Source organism: Lepisma saccharinum, chromosome 3, assembly GCF_977018435.1.
Source record: "Lepisma saccharinum chromosome 3, izLepSacc3.1, whole genome shotgun sequence".
Classification (NCBI taxonomy): domain Eukaryota; kingdom Metazoa; phylum Arthropoda; class Insecta; order Zygentoma; family Lepismatidae; genus Lepisma; species Lepisma saccharinum.
The window spans coordinates 24,516,943-24,539,859 of record NC_139231.1 but is presented as its reverse complement, the minus strand read 5'-3'; the positions used below and the strand labels follow the sequence as shown (position 1 = coordinate 24,539,859).

Sequence of the window (22,917 nt, the reverse complement as noted above, 5' to 3'; positions counted from 1 at the left end):
GTTTAAAACAATTTACACATCCCGAGTGCTAGAGACGTATTGTTTTTACAGTTTTTTGGAATTTATAAAACATGAAGCATGTAATCTGCCTGTTGACTGCTCGCTCTCTTGGAGTCTTGTTAATTCTCGAAAGAACACGAAGGAACTTGTTTCAACAGTTGCACGAAAGCTCTGCATTAGTGAATCACAAAATGAAGCATAATTCTGAAAATTTGAACTTGCGCTAGAGATTTCCTTTCATATTTGTGCATAAAGTCTAAAAAATTGCATTTACAATGTACACTAACAATGCAAAGGGGATTGTGGCTACATTGAGGGAAATTTTAGATAGGGATACAAAGTAAATGTCTTTTGATACTTTTAAGCATGCATATTTAGGTATATTTGGTAGGCACTTATTTTGCATATGGACATGTAGTTTTATAAATAACATTCTTAAACTTGCATATAGGTGTGTGTGTGTATGCGTATGCAACTGAAATTATCATTCTTCAGTAAGTAATTTTCTTTGTTTAAGCCTAAATATTAGTTGTATTTTTTCCCAGGGGAAAAAGTTAAATTGTTATTTCCTATCTAATTCTATAGTATAGTGGAATCCTGATTCTAAAATTTCCCACATTTTACAGTTAATCTTCATGGTCCCAATATATCAAAATGTTATAAAATATTCCTGCATTTTAAGTTCTTTCATATTGATCTTCAGCACAACTTCATTTGTTGAATTTTCAAGAACATTAGGCATTCAGAAGAAAAGATATTGTGAAAAATTGTCATGGTACTTACACACAGTTATTTGGCCTCAAATGCATGCTAGAGCATCTGGTAAAATTAGGAAGAAAGGGGCAAATATAAAATAGGATATTCCAAAATCTGTCGTTTGTTGCACTAGTTGCTGGCTCTTTTGGGACAGTGCTCCTATTTTCACACTGGTGTGGACATTGATTCACTGCTATACACAAGTGAATGTTGCAATTCGTGCATATGGGAATCCAGATTCGTGTCTTTAGTTTTGGTTGGATCTTCAGTGAAAGTACAAGACACTCTGTCCACTAGCAGATGGCATGTAAATTGCAAAAAGTGCAGGCTATTTCGTGTAATCCTGTCTGGCTTTAATGTGCAGTGTGCAGGCAGAGTGCTCACTAACCTCCACAAGTGAGAGATGCTAAAGTCTCGTTTAAACATCCTCCTAAAATCATCCTTACCCCCACAAGATTGAAAACCCTGGAAGTATAATTTTCAAATGATTGGGTACCCATAAACTTGTTTGACTACAATGTGTGGTTTGCGTGAATCTCTTGTTTCAAGAGGAAATATTTAAATCGTTGTGTTAGAAGTATTTATATTTCCAATGTGTTTTCAGGGTATGGGCCCGATGGGAGCACCAAATGGACAAATGGGAGGTCCAATGGGTGGACCAATGGGTCCAATGGGACCGCCAGGAGGAATGATGCAAGGGTACCAGGGATGGGGCACACCACCTCAGCAGCAAGGGTATCCTGGTAAGTAATTAATGGCCATTACTGTTAGTTCTTGCATGTTTGTGTAGGAATAGTCATGTTCGTTTTGACTCTCAGCCTCTTTTACTGTGTATTTGTTTAGCATAGATTTGGATTTTTGAATGTTTCCTCACATGTCACATGAGTACTAATAACTAGGGCTAAGATTTCCATAAATATATAGTAATGCGTGCTGTGAAAAACAAATTAAGGTTCTTCGTTAGGACACATGTGTGTATATTAATGAATGTCTATGTGCTATGTGAGGCACTGGTTCACAGGGATGGGTGAACATTCATAGCTTTTGGCTGGATAAAATTCACTAGGCTCGAAATTTGTACATCCATTTGGCATGGAATTTAAGACACACACTTTTATGTACATTACTTGACCTGCAAATTACGATATAATCTAGAAAAAATGTTCTGGTATGATGTATTGTTACATATTGCCAGAAAAGAAACACTGCTTTTAATGAAGAGGTAAAAAAACAAGTTTGTGAGCCTTAAATGAGCAATACTAATTGCTGCCTTTTTGTTTAATAAATTTGTAGCAATCAGTACTTGCTCTTATTTTGAATAACATGAGAAACTATGAGGTATAGAGGAACAACATGGAAAGAAACCTTTGCAGAACCTCATCGCGCTGGTGGGTGGGGGAAAAGACAGGGGGGAGGAGCTTTTCAGCATGGCCACGTCAGTGTTGCCAGACCTATTGATTTCTTGGTAGAATTCCTTAATAAATTATTGCTATGGAACCTCCAACGGCCTGCTCAAAAACACGTTTCCTGCTCATCTTACTTGAACATGGAGGGGAGAGGTAGAGTGGATTAGGGGGGCAAAAGCTTTGATAAATGTTCAGTCAGTAAAGAAAACCCTCATTCCATCTCACTGTTTTATTGTATTGGTGGGTACAAAACAGTGGCGTAAATAGTGTCAGGAACCATCAAAAATTCCCTTAGTGTAATTTTAGGCGTATTGTATATTTATATATATTTGTGTGTGTGTGTGTGTGTGTGTGTGTGTGTGTGTGTGTGTGTGTGTGTGTATTTTAAATGCAGCAACATAGAGGCAGCATAACTGACGAATAAAGCATGCGAGTGTTAATAACAAGAAATTTGCTAGAGAACGAAGTGGCATAGTTCAATTACAAAGGAAATAATGTACCCCCTCCCCTGTAGTTGCTTGGAACTTTCATGGGCTTGAAAATACATAGTTTTCTATCCTTAATATACTATTCTATACTTAAATATTTACTTTTGTAGAAAATTTAAGTAGTATAGAATAGTATATAAAAGTACCTATTATTTCAGACATACGAGTTGATTTCAGTCACAGTAATTTACATCCATTTTTATAATATGGATGTAGGAACGTGATAATTTCAAACTCAAGTGGTGTTTTCTGAGAGGGCAACATGCCTCATTTACCCACCTGATAAAAATACATTGTTTCCCCCTCGCTGGAAGAAATCTGCGGACGTCCCCTTGCCCCCCAGTGCGCATGTCTATGCCACCTCTCCGCCCCAGAGAACGTCGTTCATCCGCTACTATTAGATCATCGGAATTTGTAGCAGATATCCCATTTTTTTTCAAGTCTGACCTGGCAACACTGCTCCGAGCACAGAGAACGGCAGGGAAGGTGCGCGAACGCTTTTGACAGAAGGTTATTTTCCTTGTAGTCGAGCTCTAGTCACTTCGTTAGATATCTTTGTCACCTAGAAACAAACTTCTGGCTTCATAATCTTTCGCTTAGAGATTTATTTCTTTGCTGTGCTCATTATAAACCTGCTCATTGAAGTCCATGTAGTGCCGATGTCCATTGTATAGTGGCCATCGTAACAAGCTCAAAGCTACAGATTACAGGCTTGAACCCTGTGTAAGGCATAGATGTATCAGTGTTTTCATAATTTCATTCAATTCATCAGTTCTTTATAACTGGAAACATCAATTTCTTTCTTTTTTCTTTTCTTTTTTTTTCTTTTCTTTTTTCTTTTCTTTCTTTTTTCTTTTCTTTCTTTTTTCTTTCTTCACATTTCGGTGTGGTTTTCCCTAAAAATTCGTGCCTTTATATTAGCAAACTCTTCTGTCAAATATACCTAAAGTAACACCTTCATTGTGCTTTTAAACTAGTGTTTTAATATAAGTCAAGTCACATACACCAGTTCATGACAGTTTCATACTTTGGAAATTAATTTTGAGAAAATTATTTTCCGTTATTTCTCGTGCGACAAATACCAATGTTCAGGCTCCAGATTGATGGTAGGTGCGTGCTTGATCTCTGCCAAAGTGTGTCACTTCACTCGGTAACAAAGCTTTTCTCACTTGACAAATAAAAACTACAGATCCTGTGTGGCCATAGTTGCACACTTGATCACCACACCACTTCGTTCGGTAATGCTTAACATTCCGATAGAAGATGAAAAAAAAAACATCGAAACATCCATTATAGTATAACCACAAGCAAAAAAAAACTTGCGCAGACCCGTGACTCCTGTGCACCATACTCCCACGTGGAGGGGAGGGGCAGAGTAAAGCATGCTTTCTTATGTCCTGAGCCGAACGGAAGAAGGGAAAGCTGCGTGGACGTTTTTCGGCAAAGGTTTTTTTCCTTGTGGTTGCTCTATAACAAATGGTTTCATGAAGCTGTTTGAAATATTCCATGTATTACACACACACACACGATAGTTTGATTAAAGTGGATAAAATTTGGAGAAATGTGCACATTATACAGTGCGTCCATTTCGATCTGCAGCCGAGAGATTGGGAGAAACGTGGCGGGCGGCGCTGACGGAGATGCCGACATTTGAGGCCTGTAATGCCCGCTTATTTTTGTGGACATCTTGCAAAACGAGCACTAACCTGTGTTATAACACGCAAAAGTTCTTCTGTAATTCTTCCAAGTTCCACCCTTATATACACAAATAAATACGCTTTAGAAATTATATTAAGAGCCACAGATAATACTCTGTAAAACATTTTAATCATAGTTTTAACCAGTAACGTCCTGCTTAAGTTTATATCCTTGAAAGAGTTTTGTGTCGATGGGGATCGTTTGGAGGTTTCGAATGTGCAACACTGTATCAAGATTACGCTGCAGACGAACCGTTAAAGCTAATGGTGTTCGTGAGCTTCCTTGCAATCCGAAATCTCCTAGCTCAAGTTTTTTGTTCCTTCGCGACTACAGAGCTGTGAATATAGAGGCAGGCAGATGTAAACCAAGAGCGTGTTAATTTCGTACTGTGCGTAAGAGTGTTATTCTTGGTTACTTGCCGTTACTTGTTTGTGTTATTGCAGTGTGTATGTGTGTTGTGTCAGTCAGACGATTGGAATGCCAGCCGCAAGGTTCACGTTAGAACAAAGAATTTTTATGTATGACACTTACGTGAAAACAGACTCGTGTCGAGACGTGTGTAGGCAATTTGTACAGAAATTCCCAGGCGTGTAGGTGGACATCACTTTGAACAACTCTTATAACACAGGTTAGTGCTAGTTTTGCAATATTTATATAAATGTCTGCATATGTATATAAAAATATGCGGGCATTACAGGCCGCAAATGTCGGCACCTCCGTCAGCGCCGCCCGCCACGTTTCTCCCGATCTCTCGGCTGCAGATCGAAATGGACGCACGGTATATGGCCATAAGTATGGTAAATTTTCTTTATTTAACTTAAAATACAAGAATATCAAATTTTCATGCATTTTTTTAAATGCTAAATGTATTGAAATGAGCGGGAAAAGCCAAAATTCATATTTTATGCCAAATTTGCATTGTTTTGCTATTTCGAATGCATGAAGAATGTGTTTAGAACATGGTACCGTACATGAATAATCACGTTTGAATTATCACATTTGCAAAAAATAAAGATCCTAATCATAGCAGTTAACCCAAGAGGTGGAAAAGCAACATATTAGTATTGCACAGAAGTCCACATAGTACTAACATTCATAGGTAAAATAAATTTCATTTGTACGTTGCACTTTACTGTTAGTCTGACAGAAACTTATGCTTCTTGTTAAACCTAAAATTTTGGTTTGGCCAATATTTTTTAAGATCCTTATCGAACAACTTGTCCAAAACAAGAATCAAACCGATGCCATCCTGTGACATCCTTGTCACATCTTCCATTATATTTTGTGATAAAAATAATTACTGTTTGACATAGAAACTTCGAATTAATAGAAATTGAAACAGAAAGCTTCATAAATTACAATGATCATAAATGAATTGAGCGGCTTGCGAGTAAAACTTGATAACCCACACTCTGTTCAAACGGGCGGGGGCTGCATCCCCCGAATTTCAATGAAAAAAGCATCAAAATGTGGAGTTTGCCCCCTCTTCTCCAGCTACTTTGGAGAGAAAACCGGAACTTTTGCTTTTTTTTTAAGAATGGACCTTCCGCAACAGAATGAAACTTGAATCATGTTCGTGGATGCAATACAATTTGAATAATAAGGCTAAACGTAAAACTCTAGCGAATTTTAGCCAATTTGCATATTATTCATAAAATTGTTATAACTGACACTATGGGACCAATCTACTTTGGATAACTTTTGTTATTGGAATTTTCGTAAACACGATTGTAAAACATGTTCCCGAACGAACTGTCAGTGTTTCAACCTCAATATACAAATATAAGTGTGGCAAACCCTCGATAATTGTACCTAAAGCTGTTTGTAACATATGTGTTACAGAGGCTACAAGGGACATACTTTTTTGGTAACATATGTGTTACGGGGGCGGACTAAGGGTTAATGATGGATTTAGGAATATTCTCGATGTCAAACACCCACTCCTCAAAAAGTTTCCCCAGTTAATTTTTTTTTAAAACGTCTCGGTCCATTTCTACATTGACCTTTTTTTCTTTCTTTTTTTCTCCACGTGAATGGTTCTGAAGAAATGTGGCGATTATATTGTGTGCATTTCCTTCCAACACTGCTCTGAGTATTCAAGAAATTTATTTTTGTGTCGGGTGCAAAATAAAATTTACAGTTTTGCTTATCAGAAGGCGCAGAACATGAAGTTGCTTTTACTCTTTTTCTTTCTTTCTGGAGATCTTCAAATGAAAACAGCTTTACCAGATTCAAAACAATGAAGGTTTTCCTTCGAGCTGGATGAGTCATTGCTGTTATCAGCAACCCGCAGCTTTGCAGACGTTAGACTAAACACTGGCGACAGAAACAAGGAGACCGGCTGCAAGTTGGAGCATCAGGTGGTCCAAGAGAAAATCCTCTGCAATTTAAAGATAACTCATCTGTCGAAGATGAAACTTTTATCAGCAGTGTGAAGAAGAAAGAAATGATCTTTGCTTTATGTTTTACCATGCAACAGACAATAATACGGGCAATATTTCCTATGCAGACAATGACATAAAAGAAAGAAACTGAACTGAATTCTGCAATTATCACATTGCCGTGCACACCAGTGCGGAGAATGAGCTGGGACAGGGGGCGATCCCTTTTTTGTATTATTTGTCCTATGGTTCTTGTTCGTTTTCGAGAATGGATCCAGAACTGGTTGCTCCATTTTAGAGGTCAAAGGAAAGGAGGAGGGCTCCACTTCCACCCTCTCCCTCTCATGTTTATCAGCCCTTGTGCACACACGAGCAAGAAAAGAGTAGCTTAATCAATCGGGCCTCCCCCCCCCCTACATGTTTGTTGGCAGGAAAAGAGGGAGAAGTCACTCAGCCAACGTAGTACTTTTTTGGGAAATACAAAACTTATGAAGTGGGAAACTGGAGTTAGGATGCACGAAAGATCGAAGTAAACTTTGTGGAAACCTGGATGACAACGTATTAGCAGGTTGATTATCTTTGATTGGCCTGTGTGGCTTTGATTTTCTCTAAGGGAGAATTCACACCGAAGAAACATGCGACATGCAACACGCAACACGAGTGTTTCACACCTAAGAGACAAGATGCACGCGGCAAGCGACACTGGTTTTTTTGCTCACTTTGCATGATGGTACCGATATAATTGCATTAATCAGTTTATTAGTCACCCGAAAATAACGTAACAAGAGACATTGTGATATGTAAATTGCGTTGTAAAATTTGTGCAAGTTATTGAAACTTGGGAGAGGCATGTTGTGCACGAGAAAACTGAGAAATAATGTGCACTGACCTCAAACTGTATACGCTAGACTTTTCAGCCTGAATAAAGCGAATACCTAAACACTAGAGAAATGGTTCTCAACCTTCGTGAAACCATGTCACGGTATTTTTTTTAAAGTCAATTCCCATAGCCGAAGAATTTTCCTCGTAAATCTTTACAGTATTTAAGATTTTATGCATGAATTAGCATGTACCTATGAAATTAAATATTGATAAATAAATTCTGGCATAATCATAAGAGTAATAATAGTTTGATTACATGTGTAGGATTGTTGACAAATATAAAAATATGAAAGACAAAGTGGTAACATCGTCTCCTTGTAATTAAGTGATCCCGGGTTCGATAACCGGGGAGGCACCGGGCAGATCCAGTTCCGATTAGTCTATTTGTGCATAAAATGGACTTAAAAAACGAAAACTCACAACTCAAATATGATATTGGGATTATGATAGTTGTCAACCAGTTTCAGCAGAACATTTCGGTGCTCAGCATAGTTGATACGAGGGCACGGCATCGGGTTGCAGCCCGGCGGTTGAAAAACAATGCACTAGAGTATTTTACTACGTTGACTAATATATTTTGGACTAAAGTGCCCCATAAGCTGACTTTCACAAATAAAAGCAGTCAGGTAAATGGCCAAAACACGGCCTCTTTTCACAATGTTGAAGGCAAATTACAGCCGATAGATCAAAAAACTTGATAAGAGAAATGAAGGTTGTGTTTAAATCTTAAAGCATTGTTAAAACATTGTACATATCGATACTTTATTATATCAACAAATTAGAGGTTCAAACATAATGCCAGTTGGGCTAAATACAGCTCGTTGGAATCAAGCATTTGCTGCGCATGCGCGAACAACAAACTGAAGCAACACGATGCACGGTATTGAGAAAACGGCACAGTCCGAGAGGCACGTAAGCGACACGCGACACGTGCATCTTGCCGTGTCTCTTCGGTTCGAAAGGTTGCATTGATTACTGAGTGTCGGCTTCCAAGCGACACGTGTTTCGTGTTGCATATCGCGTGTTGCGTGTCACGTGTTTCTTCGGTGTGAATTCTCCCTAACAGTTTCACTTTTTTATGAAATGCAGAGGTCAAGTGCTATTGGATATCATTCCAGCGTGGTGGCTATTTTTAGATCAGACCCACTTGCGAGGGGTAGAGCGCTCTTGAAGGGAATGATCGTGAATAAAATTAGTACAACAAACTTATTTTTCGGCCGATTTTCTTCAATTTTTCAACTTTTTTTTTCAAATTTTTCACGGTTTCCAGGAAAAGAGTTCTTACTTCGAGAGGATCGTTATGTCCTGGATCGTAGAATCGAGAGCCGACTGTAGTAGGAGTATTTATGAAACCTAGTAAACCAGCATACTCTGAGAGGAAACAACAAAGGAGATAAAAATACATTAAAACCTCAATATTATGTTTTTCAGGGGACTGTGTTGAAAGTTTAAAATCCAGAAACACAAAATCTAGGTTCTACTGTATATTTTACATGTACTTCAAGACTTGAATTTGAACCTTGTTATGCTCCATTTCTCTTGTGGGGAGAATAACCTGCCTTGGCTCGACCTGTTACTTGTGTTCGTTACTTCCCAGGCAAAACACTTAAAAAACTAACAATGAGGTTCAAATTGAATTAAAGATACAGAATAACTACCATATTCTTTACCATGGATATTAGGGAAAATCTCAGTTCTTTTATCTCAATGATACCCAGACGTTCAGTTTAAAAATATATATAAAAAAATATTTATTTCGTTGATTAAATATATACAAAGAATTACATAAAAAATAACCCCACATAAGAAATGACATGATCCTCTTTAATTGATATATAGGAGAGGTTCGTACGCTGGCCTAGACCAGCAGTACTAATTCAAAAATGTATCTAGCTTGTCACTAGCATACATGACATGTTTCTCTAATTCCCCTCCCCTTCTTGTTTATAATGAAAATTGCCTCACAAATAAAATGAGTCTACTTGAGAAATTACAACTACTACTCGTAATATGTGCTGTTCTTGAAATTATATAAAAACAAAACTGTTATGATTCCTTTTCCACCCTGTCACAGTCCCTTTAATCTCAGATTAAATAAAAACGGGACACCTTGACAGTGTTGAATCTACAAATTTAAACTAATAATTTCACGAAACAAAGTACTTGGCTTGTCTGCGATGGATAGACATATACTTGTAATTAAACACGTCCCTTAATTCCCTCGGAAACAAGTTTATCTAAGAATAATACAAATGTCCACCGAAAACTAAGCGTTGGCTTGTCACCAAATGAATCAAGAAAAAATGCGTGGACTTATATATGCATTTCGATGAATGCAAATGGTTGATCTGTGACCGGTAGCCATTTGACTAGCCCCGCCACTCTACCGGTACCGGAAGAACCTTCCAAGGTCTCCCCTCTTGCCCAAAAAACTTAAGAATGCCAACCCCCTTTACTCAATCGGTTTTCTTATATAGGCGATAAAATTGCCTATCACAAGCTTGTAGCCTTTTTAAAGTTGAAGTGCTTAGAAATGCATGTGTTTATAGATGCTGAGATTAGCTTTGATAGAACGCTTTGTATTTCCCCTTTTCCACATTTGTGTTAATTCTCTTTTATTTCTAAACTCTTGTTCTTCCTAAAATGTCTTTCTAAACTGCAACAAAGATCAGAATTTGACATTTGACATTCTGTATCAATCACTTTTGAAGCATGCCACTAATATATTATTGTCATGTCAATATTTTATAACTGCTTCTGAATTGCATGATTTTGTGAATGTTTCATTGTTGTGTTAATTTAAAAAGATGCAGGTTTGTTAATATTTTTTTCGTAGGGAAAGAAGATGAATAAAATGCCAAAAAATAATAGATATTTACATTAAGAAATTGTTTTTTGAGGGCCAAATTTTATCATCTATAAATGGTATGAAAACAACCTTCGAGATTTGTATATTATTTGTCAAAAGTTACCCGGGTGACTTAATTTCTACTTGATTCTTGATAGATATAGTTTTAAACCTTCTTCATACATAAAAAAAATGCATTACCTTATCCAATAGACAATGATTTGAATTGTGATTCCAGGGCAGTGGGGCCCACCCCCATCTAATCAAGCTCCAGTAAATGGTATGTCAATAGCAGATCTCTCTCATTTCTGTTGATGTCTGTGTTTAGAATAGTCCTAGCTGTAGCGCGAGTTGTCTTAATTTTTATAACCTACATACATGTTCCTTTGGAAACTCTTCCCATAATTGTGTGTGTGTAGTCTTTTCCATTACAAAGTTCAAATTTTAGGCTTGCATAGGGGAATGTTCCTGTAGTGTGTGCATCTTTGTACCTGATGTCCCCAAGATAGAAATGAGATTCATATTTAGCTAGATTCTAACAGCATCATGATATAGAACTTCAAGTTATGTGTGTACGGTGATTTTGTTCTGATTACTTGATAAAAAACACAGTTTCCTTGTTTGAGCATCATGGTCTGTGTTTTAATTTTCACTTTCCTATTGACAGAAATATTATGTTTGTTACTTTTATGTTGTAAGCATTTCTGTTTTCCAGTTTATATGTTAGAGAGCCATTGAATGTATGTTCTCTTTTCGTGTAGTAATCTTTAGCTTTCTGCGGTGCTAGATGGAAAGTATATTTCCTATAAGGTTGAATGCAGTTGAGAATGTTTGTAGTTTCTCATGTTTGATAGCATTACAGGTGTATGAATTTATTTGAAAGATAACAGGATTAATTGTCCATTTGTGGGGTTTATATTAGAATTATATTTTTCAATTATGTTCTATATGTGAAACTAGTTGTACAGTAATGATCAGATTTACCACTGTATCAATTTGTCATTATTCAACTGTTAATCCATTCACTTATTTGAATATTTGATAGGATAGATCATTTTGTACTCTCAGTATCTGTTGGCATGTCGGTGAATAGACATATTGATAAAATTGCCAATAATTTTAACAAGTCACATAATTTTACAAATAGTTTCAATTGAGTGCACAATTATTTTATCTTGTTTCCATGTACATTCATAAAAAAATTCCTTTTTCAAAAAAAAAAAATTCTCTGCTCCATGAAATGGTACAGATTTTTTAATATTCTACCACACAAAACGCCTGTTTGGTTAGCACCATTTGCAAAAACTTTTGTTATATGTCTCCCCATACCCTGGTAACTTGGGGAGGGGATACTTCCTTCATCAGGGTATCTACAGATTGAGAATTCCTTGAAATTTTGCCATTGAGAATTTCATATGGATTTTCTTCGTACTTGAAAATTGACTGTGTTTAATTCAAGATGCCTCTTTTTTCCTGTTGTCCATTAGAAGCTTCATTGAAAGTTTATATCATAACTTGAGATGTCATCTAGTACTTTATTTTGGACACTTAATCTGTTCACCCCTAAGAGAATCATACATAAAAATTTTATGACCCTCGTGTTTCTCGGGGTATACGCCATATTGGAAACTGGTTGATCGTGAGGAAGAAGCGGAACTTCAACCGCATCCCTTCCATCGCCTCTTGACCAGCCCCGATGATGATTCTGAGATGGAATCGAAATCTTGGAAGAACTCTTATAAAGTGTCTTTTATCATGCTGTTTGTGTGCTTTTTATTGTTTTGAACAAGAATCATACATGTAATATCCATCAGTAAGTAACAATGTGTGTGTGTTTGTGTGCTGGTACTGTGGTACACAACAGAAAACCTCAACTTCCTGTATTTTTCATGTGAATAAAAAGAAATCGTTAAAAAGATTTAAGATCAATTACTTGCGTGTGTGAGTACGAGATGTCGATCAAAACAGTGAGTAATACACACATCGCAATATGTTATCGTATTTACTCATGTATAATGCACACTTTTTTCCAAAGTTTTTGCCCCGAAAAAGTGTGGTGTGTATTATGCAGGGAATATTTTTTTAATGTTTATGGAACCTTATCATGTTATATATCGTTGTAAAGCTTGAATTCTGCAGTTTATGAATATGGCAACAGTATTCCATTCAAGATGACAACACTTATTTGCAATGCGTTTGAAATAAGCTCATTGCAAATTGAAGGAACGTTCTGATTTTTATGGTACTTTGTATGAAAAAAAAATAAGGAAAAAGAAAATAATTAAAATGTATTACTGGCAAAATAATATTACATATATGGAGTGTGTAAATGAAAGAAATCCTATGCTGCTAACTGCTAGTTTGAGAGTCCTGAATGTGCCTCCTAGAAATGTTTCGTTAGTCATAGAAAAAGTACAGATTTTGAAGTTTTAAAGAGGAAATTAGCAAAACCACTTACAAGTGTTTCAAGGCCATGTGCTACAATTTTTCACTTTGTAATGTAATGTTCTCCTCTTGGTCCACATAGCAACAGGTGACTCATTGAACAGGAATGATGTCATTCATTGTTGATCGACATAGCAACAGCTTTACGACCTGCAACTAAGAAAGCCATTTATTGAACCTGAATTGTACTATGCACTATATACGAGATATAATTGTTTGGCACTTTTCCCTATCAAAAACCAGCGTGTGCATTATACACGCGTAAATACGGTATTAATCTCCGATACGGGGAGGAAAGTGCGCACTTTTGAAAAGTTGAGGATTAAACTTAATAGGGCACTAATTAGGATCAGTTTTCTCAAACAATGTAAAAAGATGGGTGTTTTACTGTTTTTTTTTTTAAAATGGGGATATCAACCCCTAAGTGTTAGTGGGCTAGAACAGAAAAGAGGATTGCAGCTTAAAATGTTAGGAAAGTTCATAAGGGAAGCATATAGACAGGTAGAAAGACAACCGTGAATGTTATCGGTTACATTTAGAAATTGGAGGATGACTGAACAAAATAACATGGAGACGCATCGAAGAGCGACATTTTAGGACTGTTGAAAAGGCGAAGGCTAAAGATATCGACACAATTAGGAAGAAAACTGCCAAATTGGGAATTAACAAAAGGGTGAATGGAGGAAAGAGTGGAGGTGAGGGGGATGGTGAAAACAAGGTTGTCGTTTTGAATTTAACAAAACGAACCTCCTGAAGCTTTGACGGAAATTACGAAAATGGGACACAAATTCGCCATCAAAGATAGAACCTTTGGGAAGAGGAATTTATTATTGCCACTGAAAAGATTGTAGGGAGGTTAGACGAAAAAGAGGACAAGACTATGGTTAGGCAAAAGGTATGCGATACTATTGATGAACAAATGCATAGAAGCGTCAGGGATCAATGCTCATCTAAGGGTACTAATAGGACCCAAAGGGAGGTAAAAGGCAATAAACTTAGGGAATGCTTGCATAAAGTGAAAAAAATGAGTTAAAGACAACAATCTGTATTTAATCAGGTCTGACAAGGAAAATAAAATGGTGATACGTGAAGAAGAAGAATATAACAAATTGGAGGATAGTTTCAGGAATAATGATTACGAAGAAATTAAAGGGAATCCTAACTATAAGATTAAGAATGAGGTCAAAAAAGGCATTGAAACCAACATTACACTGGGTAGTGCAGAAAAAAAAGAAACTCCTTAAGGGCGTCAAGGAAGGGAATATTCCCAATGCATTCTGCATACCAAAGACACGTAAAGAGCGGGTACCTCTTAGACCCATTATCCCCATGTACGAACACCCAGGCTATGGTTTAGCCAAAGAGTTGATTAAGAGAATGAGGGAAAATTAATGTAGACACCCAATTTAGTGTTAAAAACTCAGTTATGGTAAAAGAGTCCATTGAAAAATTAGTTATTGGGGAATCGGACATGATCAGTAGCTTTGACGTAATTAACCTGTATCCCAGCGTACCCCGGGAAAAAGGCGGGTACTGCTTGCAAAGATGGAAGTAAATGACAAGATCTTGTGACAGAAAGAAGGGTTGGCTATGGGAAACCCTATATCAGGCCTTGTGGCCAATATCTTTATGCACTACGTCAAAAAAATTGCTTTAAAACGTGTAGGGGAGGGGTTGAAATATTATGGGAGGTATGTCGACAACATCCTCATTATTGGGGACGAACACGAACTTGACAAGGTTTTTACCGAATTAGGGAAACAAGATACCAGAATCAGCTTTACCAGGGATAAACCTAGTTGACGGGAGGATCAATTTCTTGGGCCTGTGCCTTACCAAAACTGACAAAAGGATTATAACTGTGGTTTTTCATAAACTGTTGGTAGGTGACTTGTACCTCCACAAGAAATCCGAACACTCCAATAGGATAAAGTCAAATGTTTACCTTAATTTTTTCATCCAAGATGAAAGATTATGTAATGACGAAAAGGAAAAAGAAAAAGAGAAAGATAAAGAGGGTGGGTATAAAAAATGGGTACACAATACTGGATATGGAAAAGGTGGCCAAGAAAGCTAAGAAAATAATTAAGAGGGAACGCTCCCACAGCATTAAAGAGGAAGGGAAAGACTAAACCGGGGAAGGAAAGGGCGGAAATGAAATTCATTTTGTCCGAATCCCCTATCGGAAAGGTGTCTCCGAAAGAATTGAAAAGACAGTGAAAGAATATGGTGTAAAATGCGGGATGAAAGCACCTCGGAGCATCGAAAAGCATTCCACAGGATATTAAAAAAAGGGGAGCAGATACGCATGATAACCCAGAAGAGCAAAAAGGGAGTTTATAAGATTGGATGCAAACGCAGGAAGGAATACGTGGGACAGACAGGGAGAAGCATGCGTGTCAGGTGGGATGAACACGACAAGGATATTAAGGAGGGTATACCCAAAACTGGACTATCAGAGTACATATTGATTAGTGGACATAAGATCGCAACAAGGGAAGTTATCAGTAAAGTGAACAACAAAATGGATAGGAATGTTTGTGAAACAGCGTGTATATGCACAGATAATTGGAAGAAACTTAACAGAGACGACGGCAATTTGGAAGATGGGTGGATTGCATTTTTCAAAAAATGGGATAAAGCCGTAAATAATAACTCCAAGATAGGTTTCCATGTCACATCCGAGGTTAAGAGGGCTGCCGAGGTGGAAATTGAGTTCACCTTGGATCGGTGACGCACCAGTTTCAAGAGGGGGGAAAACTACGGAGGGGAAGGTAGCTTCCTCCTCCGTGTTGAGCATACGCTGCACATTCGCTTCTCCCAAGCACTGACCAGGTGGCTTCTAACAACTGCTTCGGACATTTCTTTTAAGTTTTTTTAGATTAGGAAATACATGGTTTTTAGATATGAGTTTTATTAGAGTGAAGATTTTTACAGCTACAAAGTGGGGTCTTTTTTTCCATAGGTGTTTTTTACCATAACCTTTTACCTGTATCCTCAACTAACACTTTCTTAACGTGACACCATGTCAGGTGTCGAAGAATACGTATTACCTGAAGAAGGAGGCAGTCTTGACCTCTGAAATGTTGTTTTGATCGACATCTCGTACTCTCTTTTAATGATTTCTTTTTATTTAGCAGTGAGTAATACTCACATCCCAATATGTTATTTTTCATGTGGGTGATTCAGTCAAATCAGGCATTGTAACCATTTTTGGTGAGCAGGTGTGGATCCTATGGTTATGAAACACCCTGTACGGGTTGGTCTTGATTTTTAGGGTTCATATCCATATGTTTCAGACTCTCTTACTTAGCTGCAAACAGTTTGGTTCATGTCAATATAAGACGGTTGTTTTAATCTACAGTGATGTCACACATTTTGTATTTCAGATCTCTCATATCTGTTTCAGACTCTCTTATTTAGCTGCAAACAGTTTGGTTCATGTCAATATAAGACGGTTGTTTTAATCTACATTGATGTCACACATTTTGTATTTCAGATCTCTCATATCTGTAGTCCACTCAATTCACTTCTGCATGAAGGTAATATAATAAACTTGATGAAACTTTTCTTGTGTTTGAATTTCTTTTAGAGAGGTAGCGAAAAGTATTACAAAAATGATATAATCCCAAATGTGGAAGATATTGCTTTGCTTTCCACATTCTCAGTATCATCATCAAGTTGATGTGGTGGAATAGCTATATTCGGGCTTCACTTCTGTCATGTGGTGCCTTTTGCAAGCTGATTTTTCTGCTCACTCTTTTCAATATTTATTTAAATATTTTCAATATCCCAAAACTAGGTTTTTGTGAGAAACTTGCGTAATTGTCTACTCTGTGCTAGCATCTCTCTCACACCCCTGTTTTTTTCCTTAGCTTGTCATTTTCCGTGTTTTATCCTTTCCATCTTCTGGGATTTGCTGTTTTCAAGTACCAGTGTGAACTGTTATGCAGATTGAGACTTGCAAGGCAATGTCCTAAGTATTGTATTTTCACCTTACAATTAGGCACACACAGTAGAAATTTATACAATAAATAAAGGTTCGTCCAGGACTTCAACCTTAGGCCAGAGTTAGTCTTGGTCGAGCCTGCATTTTTTGCTTAAAAATTCCCACATAGTATAGTACTGTGTGAAACATGATCAGATATAGGTTATTCCCGCATCTTGTGTATTTGTGTTTGTAGGGGAAAGTGATTGATAAGCATTTGGATTATTTATTGTTTTTGTTTTTCAGCAGGTTACGGAAACGCTCCAGGCCCTGGAGGTTACCAAGGATGGGGTGCCCCTCCTGGTCCCCAAGGTCAACAGATGCCTCCTCCACAGTGGGGTGCTAACTATGGTGGACCCCCACAGCAGCAGGGCTATGGTGCATACGGTAAGTTAAATCATTTGAACTCCTTTATTGTCTGGGATATGTTAATCATTTTGAAAGTTAAGTTTGAAACTTGAAAGGGTTGTATGTGTGTGTTGTCTTAGTGTGATATATAGGGACCTTGATTTCATTTATTTGATAATTCATACATCGAGCTGCGGTGGTCCAGTTGGTAGGGCATCTGACTGCCACAAGGATCACCCAGGTGGTTTCATACCCAGGGTGGGTGATCTAAGGTTGGATATTTTCCAGCCCTGTCCTTGCATCAAGCAGCTCTAGGGCTCACCCAAGCTCAAATCAATGCATACCTGGGGGCAACCGTAGGGGGTAAAGGCAGCTGGAGTGTGGTGCTGATCACATCACCTCCAAAATGGCTGAGATCGAGAATGTATGGTGCCCTTCCCCACAACCCTTAAATGTGTCGTCATGGCATGGTGCTATTTGCATGGTAACTACATTTACATTCACCTTTAACTCCTTTACATCTAAAATATCTATGCAACACACATTATCTTGCCTTCCTGCTGTGCAGTGCGTGTTCCTATTGTCTTGCTTTCTCTTGCTCGTCACCTTTTTTCTATTGCATAAAGATTGCAGCCACCCATCATGACAGAGTGGTTAGCACAATACACTACAAATTCAGGGGTCCTGGGTTTGAATCCTGGCCTTGGCATTCTTGTGAATGCCCTTTCATCAACTTTATTATATCAACTTATCCTCATCTTTGCGATTAGGCCTCCCCGATGGCGCAGTGGTAGCGTCGTCGCCTTGTAACCAAGGTGTCCCGTGTTCAATACCAGGTGGAGGCACATAGTGGTTCGGATCCCACTTTAAACTGTAGGTCCAGTTCCGATTAGCGTTACTGTGCATATAGTGGACTTAAAACACCAAATCAATCAATCAGTCGTCTTCGCGATTCATTAAAAGTGACAGAAATGTAAAGTAAAATAAACTAAATCAATCAGTCATAAAGATTGCAAGAGTACTGACCAATACAAAACAAAGTCAGTATCACTAGAACCAGGTAGGAAAGTCTCCATTAGGCATATAACACCACATAAATACATATGAAGATAAGAACAGCATATCCATCGTGCATTATCCCAAGGAGCTTTACACTGACACTACCACTCAATTTTGACACTCGGACTCCCTTCACATGGTGAAATTATAGCATAAAGCTCTTCTTGGAATATCAGCTATGTAATAGAAGTGAGAAACAGTGTCCAAACATCTCTAACACTAATTTAATGCATGTTTGTTGAAAAACAAAATGCCGATCTTTAATTCAAATTTGAGATATGACTAATTTTTACTTAATTCAAAATACAAAAGATTTTAGAAATTTTCGACCATCTGGTAAAAAATCTTAAGTGGTTGTTCAATTCTGTAGGGCAATGTTTTATCTTTTTAAGTTCCATCGAAACTCTTTATTCCAAAATATGTTCAACTTGAAATGCTTAAGGCTCGGCTAGTCCTTTGGCCCCACCAGGGTAGCCGTTCTCAAGTTTGCCTCTCCTTTCAAAAAACCACTATCATATTCTAAAATCTGAAAAATCACATTGGCTTAAAGTTCCTTCTAGAGCATTGACTTGAATTTTTGTATGCTTTGCTTTCACTGTTATCTAGATACTATCAATAGTTTAATAGACTTATGTAATCACCAAACTATTGAGAATATCTAGATAACAGTGAAAGCAATCCACATGAAAATGTACATCATTGGTCTAGAAGGAATTCTAAGCTGATGTAATTCTTTTATATTTTGGAATATCGAAAGAAGAGGAAAAATTGAAAATAGCTGCGGGGCCAAAGGTCCAGCTGAGCCTTCAACACTAGGTAAAACCTAATCATATTTATTTTTTTTATAATTTAATCTGAATATATTTCTTTGTAAACATTTAGAATTGACAATTACGTTTTTACTTAAATTTGAAAAATTTAAAATGCACAAATCTGCTGTATGATAAAAACTGCTGTGCTATTCTCATTTTCTTTGATGAGATATACTTTATATAGATACATAAATTAAAATATGACTACTGCAATCTGACTTTTATTTTATCATTAATTGTTTGATGTGTAATTATTCTCTCTAAATTAATTTTATCTCCAAAACTGCAACTGGAAAAATAATTGAAGAGCTAAATTGAAAACTACTACTTGGGAAGAAATAGAAAATAGTGAAAATCATTAGCCAGATTTAAGATTCTCAGTTTATACAGATGCTGGCAACATTGTCCTGATATAAACCTGTATTTACATAATCTAAACTTCAGTTATTAATTACCATTGAGAAATCAAGGTCCTTAGTAAAAATTTGTATTGTAATGCTTCTCTTTTCTGGTATGGTGAAGGTTTTTAAATATTCGTAAACATCTGGTTACTCATGAAGTGTTTGTTCCTCTTAATCTGCTTAGCTTAAGTGAGATGCTGAAATTTGAAGTGTGTGTTTGTAGGGTTAGAGTAGGTGAAAAATGTACAATTTTTGTATATTTTTGGAAGGTTAGACTGAGTGAAAAATGTACAATTTTGGTGTTCTGGAAATTAAAATATTGTCCTAGTTATTGTTTATTTAGTTTACAAAATTACTTTATAGTAGAGCATTAATTATGAAATTTCTTTAGATCGTACAACCCCATTTGAATTTTAACTTTAAAAATTCTCTCACGAAGAATATGTTATTAATTAATTATAATTAATGCATGCATTATTGCATCTTATGTGATAAGTCATAGTTTTAAATAGCGCACATGAGTATCATCTTAAAGAAGTACTGCTGTCCCTGTGTGGGGAACAATGTAGCAATAGTTTTATGAAAAATTATAATTTTATCTTATTGCTTATAGTAACATGGGCAATTTGAAATTATTTGAATGCTAGTTATCATGGTAGAAATTTATAGATCTGCTATCCTGGACTTATGACATTGCAGTCCTTAAGCATGTTTTTTTCGACTCCTATTTTATTTAACCTTCACAAAAAATATGCATCTTTACATTAATTTCTATTGAGTTTCTAACATTGGGGTGTTTTTTGTATGCAATGCCTTGCATAATGGTAGGAAAGAAAGAAGGTATGCCTATTTATATATAAAACTGTGGATTATTCTAATAAAAGTGACATATTTATAGTTGTATCTTTTAAAGAAATATTATTTTGAGTGTACATATAGGAATTTGGAATTTAAATTATGTAGGGCGTATGTGTGATGGGGACCTCCAATTTTCAGTACAATTTCTCTACTTCTTTTTACGACAGTGTATTAGGAAAGTAATGAAATCTCTAGTTTCAGAGTTATTTGTGTACTGGAAATAATTTCCCATGCCAGAGTTTTGTGAACGTATTGACTAAAGTAATACTTTCATTATGTTTTTGATTCTCCACAAGAATTGGTAACAAAATAAATAGTACTACTTATTATTAGGGTCGGATAGTTATGCATTTTTAATATTGCATATGCAAATGCATATATGTATATAAACATCTTGCATATTTTAGAGCCAATAACTACTTTTTTTAGAGAGAGAGAAACGAGGACAATGCAATGGACGGTCTATAGATGATCTTAAACTTGGCGTGTCAGATACTGTTGGCTTAAAATATTGTATCTTGTGAAGTAGAGCTAGTTTTTTCTGAGTATGAAAATATTCTTGCCAAAAACCATACAAGTTCCAAGGTTGAAATTTTGAGATATTGTGTTGTAATCAAGTGCGATTATGATCTGTAAGGAATGCAAAGTTTCTTTAATTTATAAGCAGCTGTGTAAAGTAAACAACAGTGTGTGTAAATAATCAGAACTGCAACTTCTATGATTTTTACATGCTAAATCGCATGAGCAGGAAAAAAGATACCAAAAATCTGTTTACATGTAGGGTTTTTGCAATAACTGAAAGATGACATTTAATAAAGGTAAGATGTTTTCGTAAAGTACATATTTATTTGCATATTTTGCATGCACTTTTCAGGTATTTTGAGTGCATAACTATTCGAGCCCTACTTATTATACTAGATCCATTTTTTATGGACACCTAACCAAGGAAGCTATTTCTATGAGCCAGTCATCTTTGAGAGTTTTTTTTTTTCTGGTGCAGTTTGTGTTCGGCCAACATTTAACTTTGTGTCCAAGGGTGCCGAATGTCACTGGTGGCACCAAAGAAACTAAAACAGAGACTGTTCATCTTGCCAAACATACTGTAAGTGCGTAGTTTGTCTCGTGCACGTACAAATGTATGGGTTGCTCAAGATCTCTGTTAGGAGTGACCCTCATGAGTTTTGGGGGGAAATTGTGGGTGAACTTCAGCTTATTGTACTTTGTTTCAACATGCGAACACAGGAAAAGGGAAAGCCAGTGTTACACTTGGCATTGTTGTTACAAAGGCAGTTAATGCTGGTCATGCAGCATCCACTTCACAACTTAGATTGTATATCTGATGTGTGTTCCTAAACACAAGGTGATGTACAGCTGTGAGTGTCCCAACTTTTCGTTGTCATTGTAATTGTGAAAATTGAAGGTCCCTAGTAATAGTGAAAGGATGCGTATATAGTAATTATTAGGTTAAATAATTTGTTGTGCAGACAAAGGCAGACACGGTGGTTCAAGAAAGTGAAGTAAAGTCTCTGCACTGATTGTAGGCAAGGCATATTGCACCACAATTTTCACTCCACTGAATGAGGATGAATTCTATTATCAAAATTTTGGCATGTGAAACATGTGGAAATGCTCAGATATTTTGCATATGGTTAGTTTACTATATATATATATATAGGTTGATCAATAGTTAATTTATTTAACCTTTACAAACTCAATGATGTTGGGAGGGGGTGTCTCAGATCGAATGTATAATTGAACAAAGTTTAGTTAATTTTTTTTCCTGTAGAGTGATCCGGCGCTCACCCAGTGTCGAATAACATGGGTACCTGGGGGAAACCCTGGGGGGTAAAGGTGGTCAGGGGCGTGGTGCTGATCACATCACCCCCACTCACGACCGGATCAAGAAAGTGTGGGGTGTTACCCCCACATCCCCTATACGCCTTCATGGCATGGTGCTAAGCACAGGGGAACACTTTACTTTTTTTTTTTTTTTTTACTTTACTTTTACTTTTGTAGAGTGATCTGGTTTTGAGCATACCTATGTGTGTTTAAGTACAGGGTGTTCCAAAAGTCTGCAATGTAAAGGCCTGTCCCATTCCAAAGGGAAGGATTATATCATGAGCCTTGCAGACATGGATACGAGCATGCAAGTTGTGTTGTACATTGCATAATATTTCTGGTGTTATAGTCCAATTGCATAATATTTCTGGTGTTATAGTCCAGTATGCAACACAGGCTGCCAGTATCAACACTGCAGCACATTATCAAAAAAATTGCTTGAAAGTACAATAAATACATTTCAGCTATTTATTCTTTCGGTTTCCGTATAAGGCTAAACTTTAGTCCCCTTACCCCCCTTTGTAAAAAGTTATTTTCACTGTATCACTTGAACTCAAAGTTTGTTCATATACAAACACAGTGCACACATTATATTCATACACAGGGTGTCGAAAAAGTAACGCAACTGAGATTTTGAATATACGTAACTTTTGTACAAAAAGCGATAGAGACATGACACTTACACTGGGTATTAACTTTGTCTATTTG

General features: G+C 36.8%; 1 protein-coding gene across 6 annotated transcripts in view; it reads left to right on the top strand.

The window, feature by feature from the left end:
• Positions 1–22,917, top strand: part of Hrb27C (Heterogeneous nuclear ribonucleoprotein at 27C) — a 140,793-nt gene that overhangs the window by 90,355 nt on the left and 27,521 nt on the right. For 4 of the 6 annotated variants that reach the window (XM_083118354.1, XM_083118352.1, XM_083118350.1 and 1 more), the window contains 2 exons: positions 1,361–1,499; positions 17,139–17,279. In XM_083118354.1, the coding sequence (XP_082974480.1) occupies positions 1,361–1,499; positions 17,139–17,279 (280 nt within the window). The remainder of the gene's footprint in view (positions 1–1,360; positions 1,500–17,138; positions 17,280–22,917) is intronic. The other 2 variants (XM_083118353.1, XM_083118351.1) reach the window with 1 other exon arrangement.